The following is a 10,418-nucleotide window of genomic DNA, read 5'->3' as shown; positions in this document are numbered from 1 at the left end:
TAGACCAATATCCTTGATGAACATTGATGCAAAAATCCTCAATAAAATACTGGCAAACCAAATCCAGCAGCACATCAAAAAGCTTATCCAGCATGATCAAGTGGGCTTCATCCCTGGGATGCAAGGCTGGTTCAACATATGCAAATCAATTAACGTAATCCAACATATAAACAGAACCAAAGACAAAAACCACATGATTATTTCAATAGATGCAGAAAAGGCCTTTGACAAAATTCAACAGCCCTTCATGCTAAAAACTGTCTATAAATTAGGTATTGATGGGATGTATCTCAAAATAATAAGAGCTATTTATGACAAACACACAGCCAATATTACACTGAATGAGCAAAAACTGGAAGCATTCCCTTTGAAAACTGGCACAACACAGGGATGCCCTCTCTCACCACTCCTATTCAACATAGTGTTGGAAGTTCTGGCCAGGGCAATCAGGCAGGAGAAAGAAATAAAGGGTATTCAATTAGAAAAAGAGAAAGTCAAATTGTCCCTGTTTGCAGATGACATGATTGTATATTTAGAAAACCCCATCGTCTCAGTCCGAAATCTCCTTAAGCTGATAAGCAACTTCAGCAAAGTCTCAGGATACAAAATCAATGTGTAGAAATCACAAGCATTCTTATACACCAATAACAGACAAACAGAGGGCCAAATCATGAGTGGACTCCCATTCACAATTGCTTCAAAGAGAATAAAAATACCCAGGAATACAACTTACAAGGGATGTGAAGGACCTCTTCAAGGAGAACTACAAACCACTGCTCAATGAAATAAAAGAGGATACAAACAAATGGAAGGACATTCCATGCTCATGGATAGGAAGAATCAATATCATGAAAATGGCCATACTGTTCAAGATAATTTATAGATCCAGTGCCATCACCATCAAGCTACCAAAGACTTCCTTCACAGAATTGGAAAAAACTGCTTTAAAGTTCATATGGAACCAAAAAAGAGCCCGCATTGCCAAGACAATCCTAAGCAAAAAGAACAAAGCTGGAGGCATCATGGTACCTGACTTCAAACTATACTACAAGGCTACAGTAACCAAAACAGCATGGTACTGGTACCAAAACAGAGATATAGACCAATGGAACCGAACAGAGCCCTCAGAAATAATACCACACATCTACAACCATCTGATCTTTGACAAGCCTGACAAAAACAAGCAATGGGGAAAGGATTCCCTATTTAATAAATGATCCTGGGGAAACTGGCTAGCCATATGGAGAAAGCTGAAACTGGATCTCTTCCTTGGACCTTATACAAAAATTAATTCAAGATGGATTAAAGACTTAAATGTTAGACCTAAAACCATAAAAACCCTAGAAGAAAACCTAGGCAATACCATTCAGGACATAGGCATGGGCAAGGACTTCATGTCTAAAACACCAAAAGCAATGGCAACACAAGCCAAAATTGACAAATGGGATCTAATTAAACTAAAGAGCTTTTGCACAGCAAAAGAAACTACCATCAGAGTAAACAGGCAACGTACAGAGTGAACAGGCAACCTACAGAATGGAAGGAAATTTTTGCAATCTGCTCATCTGGCAAAGGGCTAATGTCCAGAATTTACAAAGAACTCAAACAAACTTAGAAGAAAAAAACAAACAACCCCATCAAAAAGTGGATGGAGGATATGAACAGACACTTCTCAAAAGAAGACATTTATGCAGTCAAAAGACGCATGAAAAAATGCTCATCATCACTGGCCATCAGAGAAATGCAAATCAGAACCACAAATGAGACACCATCTCACACCAGTTAGAATGGCGATCATTAAAAAAATCAGGAAACAACAGGTGCTAGAGAGGATGTGGAGAAATAGGAACACTTTTACACTGTTGGTGGGACTGTAAACTAGTTCAACCATTGTGGAAGACAGTGTGGCTATTCCTCAAGGATCTAGAACTAGAAATACCATTTGACCCAGCCATCCCATTACTGGGTATATACCCAAAGGATTATAAATCATGCTGCTATAAAGACACATGCACACGTATGTTTATTGTGGCACTATTCACAATAGCAAAGACTTGGAACCAACCCAAATGTCCATCAATGATAGACTGGATTAAGAAAATGTGGCACATATACACCATGGAATACTATGCAGCCATAAAAAATGATGAGTTCATGTCCTTTGCAGGGATATGGATGAAGCTGGAAACCATCATTCTCAGCAAACTATCGCAAGGATAAAAAACCAAACACCGCATGTTCTCACTCTTAGGTGGGAATTGAACAATGAGGACACTTGGACACAGGAAGGGGAACATCAAACACTGGGGCCTGTTGTGGGGTGGGGGAAGGGGGGAGGGATAGCATTAGGAGATATGCCTAATGTAAATGACGAGTTAATGGGTGCAGCACAGCACATGGCACATGTATACGTATGTAACAAACCTGCACGTTGTGCACATGTACCCTAGAACTTAAAGTATATAAAAAAAGTATACTAATTCACAGAAATCCTCCACACTTCCAATTACAATAAAACCATCTATTACTCTAAAATTTGTGAATATTAATCATTCTATCCTTCTAGCTTTTATTCTGCATTTGTGACCCCTTTGTACTATTTTTTCTGTTAGGATACAGTCAAGAAAACTGAAATCATGGTAATAAGTACTTTAAAGACGGAATTGGTTACCAGATGTTAGAAGGCTCTAGAAGTTCTTGAGCAGGAGTAATTATAGACATCAGTTTACCTTAAATGGGCAGAATTCAGATAGATAACAACAACAACAAAAAGAGACTGTGGAGGTTATTCATAGTGGGCTAATTTGTTTGGGAAAAATAAGTAGCTATAAGTCAGTATATTCTAGTATCTTTGAGACAACAAATATGGGAAATTATTTTTCTTTTCTTTTTTTTTCCCAGCAAGCGCTGTGTTTATTTTCCAAACAATTTTATTGAAATGTGCCAAGAGTACATGGGCAGCACAAATGTATGAACAGGAAAAAAAAATCACATGTACAACAATTTTTTAAAAGTGAAGGTTAATTTTGGGAGATATCAGTTCCCCTCTCCCTCCCCCTGCAGACTTCCAGCGTTTCCATTAAGGTTAAGCCTCTACGAACCTAGCATTAAAAAAAAAAAAAAAAAAAAAAAGGAATACAAGATCTTTTGCAAATAACAAAAACAAAAAACAAAAAATGGCATAAAGGACAGAGAAATGTCTTCCTGCTTAGATGGCACTCTTCCTAGGCACCTAATTAGGAGGCGTGCTGAGCGGTGGAGAAACACAACTTCAGAGTGTAAGGGTATGGACCATTGGGTTTTTCATCTGGTAATGGTTCAGGAAGCCCAGAGTCTCCAGGGCATCGCTCTTGGATTCCCACTCCAGCAGTCCAGAGGAGCTGCGCTCACTTTTGCTGAGAATACTTTCACAGAAGATGGCCATTTCACTCCAAGCTCATCGCAGATCTCAAAGAAGTTCTCCTCAGTCACCTCCAGTGGGGTGTTGAAGAAATGCAGCACGTTGCTGGGGTGCTGGATGCGGTTCTTGGCTGCCTGCTCTGGGGTGGAGAACCGATTGTTCTGGGATTCACTGAAGTCTTTGTAACTGCAAGACCCGTCTTCCAACCCGTATGACTGACCGGGCATGATGGCTGGCTGCTTGGAGACACAGACATTCAGCTTCTGCCCAAACATGAAGTTGTTGTTGAGGTGGGTAATGGCCCGGTCCACAGCGTAGCCATCAGCCATCTCCATCATGGTGGCCCCCGGCTTGCTTTTCATGAATTTCACCTTCTCCACATTGCCATACAAGCAGAAGACATTGATGACTCGGTCACAGTTCATCTTAAGATTGATCCAAGCCATAGACCACCAGCACAGGGCTGTGGGCTTGAGGGCCATCCTCGGGTGGTGGGGGAGGGGGTGGGGGCTGCCCATACTGGGGGCCGTAGCGACTTGGGCCCCGACGGTGAACCCCCACTGGTGGACCCATCCTTCTCCCTTCGTAGTGAGGGGTGGGGGGCCGTAGCCCTCATCATGGTAATGGCTGTGGTATCCACCGTGGGGCCCTCCATATTCTGCTGGGTGATCTCCCAGGAGAGGGTGCTGCCTCTGGCGTTTGTTGGGGTTGCTGCCAGGGTCACCTTGTCCACTGAGATTGGGGTTTGTGTAGTCCCAAGTATCCTGATCACTCTTGAACACATTCAAGCGTGTAGGCTTTGAGTATTCCATCTTCAGAGCACAACAGCCAGAATAGATATCAGCCCCATTGAGAGAGGCCTTGGCCCACTGGGCACTTTGAACAGAGTCGAATTCCACCATCGCCTGAACTCCATTCTTCCTGAAAATGACAATTCTCTGGACAGGGCCACAAGGATTACAGATAGTGTAAAGAACATCCGTGGTGATCGAATAAATGGGGTTCAGGATGGTAAAGAGAAGCACACTGTTCACGCTCCGGGAGTCATCCGAGTCCCCGGGGCGGGAGATCTTCTGGATGGTAGAGTAGTTGACAAAAGTTGGGTAATCGGCAATGCATATTTGGTTGTCGGCTGTGTAGCTCACTGCGTTGCAAGCCCCCAACACATCTTCAAACTCCACCAGTGCTTGTCTCTTTTTAGGCATTACCACCACAGAGCTGATGGGTCCAAACTCCTGCAAGGCCTCCACAAGGTCAGTTTCCACCACACCCTCAATCAGGCCCCTGATGTGGACAACTGGGGAGGCAGGGGTTTTGTGCGGGTCATCGTAGTTCTTCCCGCCGCCGCCCGCCGCCCCGCCTCCTCCACCGCCACCGCCTCCACCACCGCCACCGCCACCGCCACCGCCTCCGTGCTGGTCGCCGGCGTTGCCAGTCTTGAGCCGCTTAGTGGTCCGGCCGCCCTCACTGCCGCCGCCCTGGTAGCGGCCACTGCCGCCTCCGCCGCCCGCCGCCGCCATCTTCACCGTCGCTCCGGACCGCCTCTGCTGCTCGTCCGGTTGCTGCCTCTGCTCCAGCCGCCGACGCCGCTTCTCCCGGGAAATTATTTTTCTAAGTTAGTTTGGTAAAGTTTAAAAGGGTTGTACTTTATCCTGTAGACAATTGAGAGTAGTTTTCTGTATTTAAGAAGGATAAATAAACTGTTCTGTGTGCAGGGCGGATTAGAAATGGAAGACATTGGAAGCAGAGAGAAGTTAAGGAAGAATGTTGACATTATCTTAAAGTGTTAAGAACCTGAATGAAACTCATTGCAAAATCATTGCCAGGGAATACATTGTAGGGCCATTGACTGACTCTAGTGGTGGATGACGACAACTCACAGAGAGAAATCTGACAATCCATGTTTAGCAGAGGGAGGGAAGCCAGAAATAGTTATTATTAAGTGCAAGACTTCAGTTTTGTTGGTTTTTTGTTTTTTACTCCCAGCAAGCTAAATTTGACAATAATGTAGCTCAATTTCTCCCAATCTCATTTTGTTAATCTCTATAATCTTGCCCCAGAAAAGCCCCAGCTCAGAAAATTCTGTATTCGTCTTCATAAGATTGTAAAAATTTCAAAACTGTCTGTTTATGATAATTAGAGAAATACAAATCAAGACCACAATGAGATACCATCTTACACCAACCAGAATGACTATTACTAAAAAGTCAAAAAATAACAGATGCTGGCGAAGTTGTGAAGAAAAAGGGATGCTTATACACTGTTGGTGGGAGAGTAAATTAGTTCATCCATTGTGGAAGACAGTGTGGCAATTCCTCAAAAGCCTAAAGACAGAAATAGCATTTGACCCTGCAATCCCATTACTGGGTATATACTTAAAGGAATATAAATCATTCTATTATAAAGACACATGCATGCATATGTACACTGCAGCACTGTTCACAATAGCAAAGACATGGAATCAACTAAAATGGCACTCAGTGACACACTGGATCAAGAAAATGTGGTACATATACACCATGGAATACTACGCAACCATGAAAAAGAACAGAGATCATGTCTTTTGCAGGGAAATGGATGGAGCTGGAGGCTATTATCCTTAGCAAACTAACATAGGAACAGAAAAACACCGCATGTTCTCACTTGTAAGTGGGAGCTAAATGATGAGAACTCACATGGACACACAGAGGGGAACAACACACACTGGGGACTTTCAGAGAGAGGAGGCAGAGAGATGGGAGATCATCAGGGAAAATAACTAATGGGTGCTAGGCTTAATACCTGGATGATGAAAGAATCTGTACCACAAACCCCCATGACAAAAGTTTACCTGTGTAACAAACCTGCACTTGTACCCCTGAACCTAAAATAAAAGTTCAAAAAGGAAGCAAAAAACAAAAAAACTTTAAAGTAGCTCAATACGTTTTATATTAATGTCAACTTTAAATAATTTTTATGCACAATACGTTATGAAAATTCATTTACCTTTTTTAAAAAAAGAATGTGAAATTTTAGCAGAGTTTTCAACAACGTTATAGTTAACAAGAGAAAAGCATCCTGATGTTTTTCAAACTGGTGTTTCAATGAATTACTCTTTTTTTTTCTGAGAGGGGATCTCGCTCTGTTGCCCAGGCTGGAGTGCAGTGGCATGATCTCGGCTCACTGCAACCTCCACCTCCCAGGTTCAAGTGATTCTCCTGCCTCAGCCTTCCAGTACCAGAAGGCGTGCACCATGACACCTAGCTACATTTTGTATTTTTAGTAGAGACGGGGTTTCACCAGGTTGGCCAGGCTGGTCTCTAACTCCTGAGCTCCCAAACTGCTGGTAGTACATGCATGAGCCACCGTACCCAGCCAAAATGAACTACTCTTGTGTTCTATTCATTTGTTTTTCCTGCATTTTCATTTCATTTCACTTTGATGAACCAACAGAAATACCCGATGCAATACAGTGACAGCTTCAAAAGCTTCATGTTAACAAAGTTATCATTTCACAGTAGATAAAATAATATGTGAAAGTAATGAGAATTTAGGAATTCCTCTAAAATCAGAATTTAAAGACATACCACTTACCCTTTGTTAAAATAGCTTACAGCACAGAAGTCTTAGAAAATGGGCATTAGAGTGTCAGAAAGCTAGTCATGTTAAAAAAAACCTTTCAAATCAAGGCTAGCCACCTCATTAAATAATAAAATGAAGAAACTGCTTGTAAAACCAGTGTTCCATTTTCAATTTTAAAAAAATGTTGATAGTAAAATAACCATTAATTTAAAATATTTTTCTGCTCACTTCTAGAAGGTGACCTATTTAAGCCCCACTAAACCACTTAAGTGACCTACTTAAGCCCCACTAAAGCAAATAGCATATATTGGGATTGGATTACCAAAAGTATGCCTTCCATTTGATTGGCCATATACCTTTTTGTTTCATGCATGGATAATGGCTTTTCTCCTTCTTCAGTAACCCAAAGGAAAAGCTGACATTCTAACCTGGAGCTGCACATTCAAGCTTTGACACATGCCTCTCGCTGGTTTCATCTAATGCTTATAATAAACCTGTAGAGTCAGCAACTTTAGAAAGATGGGTTGAAGAAGTGTCTTTGTCATACTTTGTATTTTTCTCTGAGGCACTTGGCAGAGTCACCTCTGGTGTTTCAAATGTGCTTGAAAGTTATCTGGCTGCCCTCTGAGAAGTTTGCATAAAACCTGCTTTACTCAAAAGCAGGCAAAATTAAGGTTTCTGTAACAAAACCATAGGCACTGCATTGAGATAGGACAAAGACCAAATATCCTGCTTCCATGTGGCAGAGAAATAATGAATAACTTGGTTCAAGAGCTCATGGAGTGGCATATCATCACGCCATTATTAATAGAGAACATTGCTAATTTCTAAAGGGGCTTAATGTCATGATTATTTTATCCTCTTCTTTCTGTTGAATTTTTAACATGTATGTCTACTGCAAAGTACACAAAGGAAATAAATTAGCACTAAAAAAAGGGCTTCTTCACAACCGCAAATTATACATATATTTCTTTCAGAACATCACTTTAGAGAGAAAATAGCAAAAATTCAGCATCATCACTTTTGTGACACTTCACTAACCAATCCAAATATAGAAAAAGAAAGAGAAATTGAGTACATTTGCATTCACTGTACATTTTTAGCTATTTGTGTAGAAGAAAAACAATTAGCTTATTTAAAAACCCTAAGGTGAGTACGCAGTTTTTAATTATTATCTTTGCTGTTGTGATTTGTATTTGTATTTTATTTATGTATAAACCCAGTATATAAACCTATGTCAAATACTTCTTTATTTTTGATACTAGTTCAAAATATTGGTGACTTTTTTAGATATGAATATCTCATATGTATCTTTTAGAAATTATCAGAGTTATAAAATAATATTTGGGAGGTAAGGAAGGCACTAGACATAAGAAACTTGTGTAGACAAATACTTTGTCACCAAAGTTGTATATTTAAAAGTCCCTATTCTTTGTCCCTTATCAATTCAAAATTAATTCATTAGAAAACAATTTTCCTCAACATTTAATCCCTAGTTGTTCATCTTTTTCACTAGTTGTATTGCATTACTCATTGCTTCATAGCTAAACTCTGTTTAAATCTGTTAACTGAAATGATTTTAAAAACCTTTTGGTGGAGCGCTGCGGAGGGCGCGTGCGGGCCGCCGCCGCCGCCGAACAAAGGAGCAGGGGCGCCCCCGCGGGGACCCGCCACCCACCTCCCGGGGCCGCACCGCGGCCTCCCGTCCACCGCCACCATGACCGCCAACGGCACAGCCGAGGCAGTGCAGATCCAGTTCGGCCTCATCAACTGCGGCAACAAGTACCTGACGGCCGAGGCATTCGGGTTCAAGGTTAACGCGTCGGCCAGCAGCCTGAAGAAGAAGCAGATCTGGGCGCCGGAGCAGCACCCTGACGAGGCGGGCAGCGCGGCCGTGTGCCTGCGCAGCCACCTGGGCCGCTACCTGGCGGCGGACAAGGACGGCAACGTGACCTGCGAGCGCGAGGTGCCCGGTCCCGACTGCCGCTTCCTCATCGTGGTGCACGACGACGGCCGCTGGTCGCTGCAGTCCGAGGAGCACCGGCGCTACTTCGGAGGCACCGAGGACCGCCTGTCGTGCTTCGCGCAGACGGTGTCCCCCGCCGAGAAGCGGAGCGTGCACATCGCCATGCACCCTCAGGTCAACATCTACAGCGTCACCCGTAGGCGCTAGGCGCACCTGAGCGCGCGGCCGGCCGACGAGATCGCCGTGGACCGCGACGTGCCCTGGGGCATCGACTCGCTCATCATCCTCGCCTTCCAGGACCAGCGCTACAGCGTGCAGACCGCCGACCACCGCTTCCTGCGCCATGACGGGCGCCTGGTGACGAGCCCCGAGCCGGCCACTGGCTACACGCTGGAGTTCCGCTTCGGCAAGGTGGCCTTCCGCGACTGCGAGGGTCCTTACCTGGCGCCGTCGGGGCCCAGCAGCACGCTCAAGGCCGGCAAGGCCACCAAGGTGGGCAAGGACGAGCTCTTTGCCCTGGAGCAGAGCTGCGCCCAGGTCGTGCTGCAGGCGGCCAACGAGAGGAATGTGTCCACGCGCCAGGGTAGGGACCTGTCTGCCAATCAGGACGAGGAGACCGACCAGGAGACCTTCCAGCTGGAGATCGACCGCGACACCAAAAAGTGTGCCTTCCGTCCCCACACGGGCAAGTACTGGACGCTGACGGCCACTGGGGGCGTGCAGTCCACCGCCTCCACCCAGAATGCCAGCTGCTACTTCGACATTGAGCGGCGTGACCGGCGCATCACACTGCGGGCGTCCAATGGCAAGTTTGTGACAGCTAAGAAGAATGGGCAGCTGGCCGCCTTGGTGGAGACAGCAGGGGACTCAGAGCTCTTCTTCATGAAGCTCATCAACCGCCCCATCATCGTGTTCCGCGGGGAGCACGGCTTCATCGGCTGCCGCAAGGTCAGGGGCACCCTGGACGCCAACCGCTCCAGCTATGACGCCTTCCAGCTGGAGTTCAAGGATGGCGCCTACAACAGCAAAGCCTCCACAGGCAAATACCGGACGGTGGGCAGTGACTCCGCGGTCACCAGCAGCGGCGACCCTCCTGTGGACTTCTTCTTCGAGTTCTGCGACAACAAGGTGGCCGTCAAGGTGGGCGGGCGCTACCTGAAGGGCGACCACGCAGGAGTCCTGAAGGCCTCCGCGGAGACCGTGGACCGCGCCTGGCTCTGGCAGTACTAGGGCCCGCCCTTCCCCGCCCCTCCCCGCCCCTGCCCACGTGGCGGCTCCTTCCAACCCTCCCTGCTAACCCTTTCTCCTCCAGGTGGGCTCCCTGGGGCGGGAGGCAAGCCCCTTGCCTTTCAAACTGGAAACCCCAGAGAAAACGGTGCCCCCGCCTGTCGCCCCTATGGACTCCCCACTCTCCCCTCCGCCCGGGTTCCCTACTCCTCTCGGGTCAGCGGCTGCGGCCTGGCCCTGGGAGGGATTTCAGATGCCCCTGCT

At 45.6% G+C, this 10,418-nt stretch overlaps 1 protein-coding gene and 1 pseudogene across 1 annotated transcript; one reads left to right on the top strand and one right to left on the bottom strand.

The window, feature by feature from the left end:
* Positions 1-2,910: 2,910 nt before the first annotated feature.
* LOC129050539 (heterogeneous nuclear ribonucleoprotein L-like) lies at positions 2,911-8,680 on the bottom strand (annotated as a pseudogene).
* LOC129050258 (fascin-like) lies at positions 8,591-10,157 on the top strand. Its single transcript, XM_054532057.2, is given in 1 exon segment — positions 8,591-10,157. A coding segment is annotated over 1 exon segment (1,479 nt). The 5' UTR covers positions 8,591-8,678.
* Positions 10,158-10,418: the final 261 nt, after the last annotated feature.

This window comes from Pongo abelii, chromosome 16, assembly GCF_028885655.2.
Source record: "Pongo abelii isolate AG06213 chromosome 16, NHGRI_mPonAbe1-v2.0_pri, whole genome shotgun sequence".
Taxonomy (NCBI): domain Eukaryota; kingdom Metazoa; phylum Chordata; class Mammalia; order Primates; family Hominidae; genus Pongo; species Pongo abelii.
Note: the sequence above shows the minus strand (reverse complement) of the source record. Positions and strands in the feature narration are given on the sequence as shown.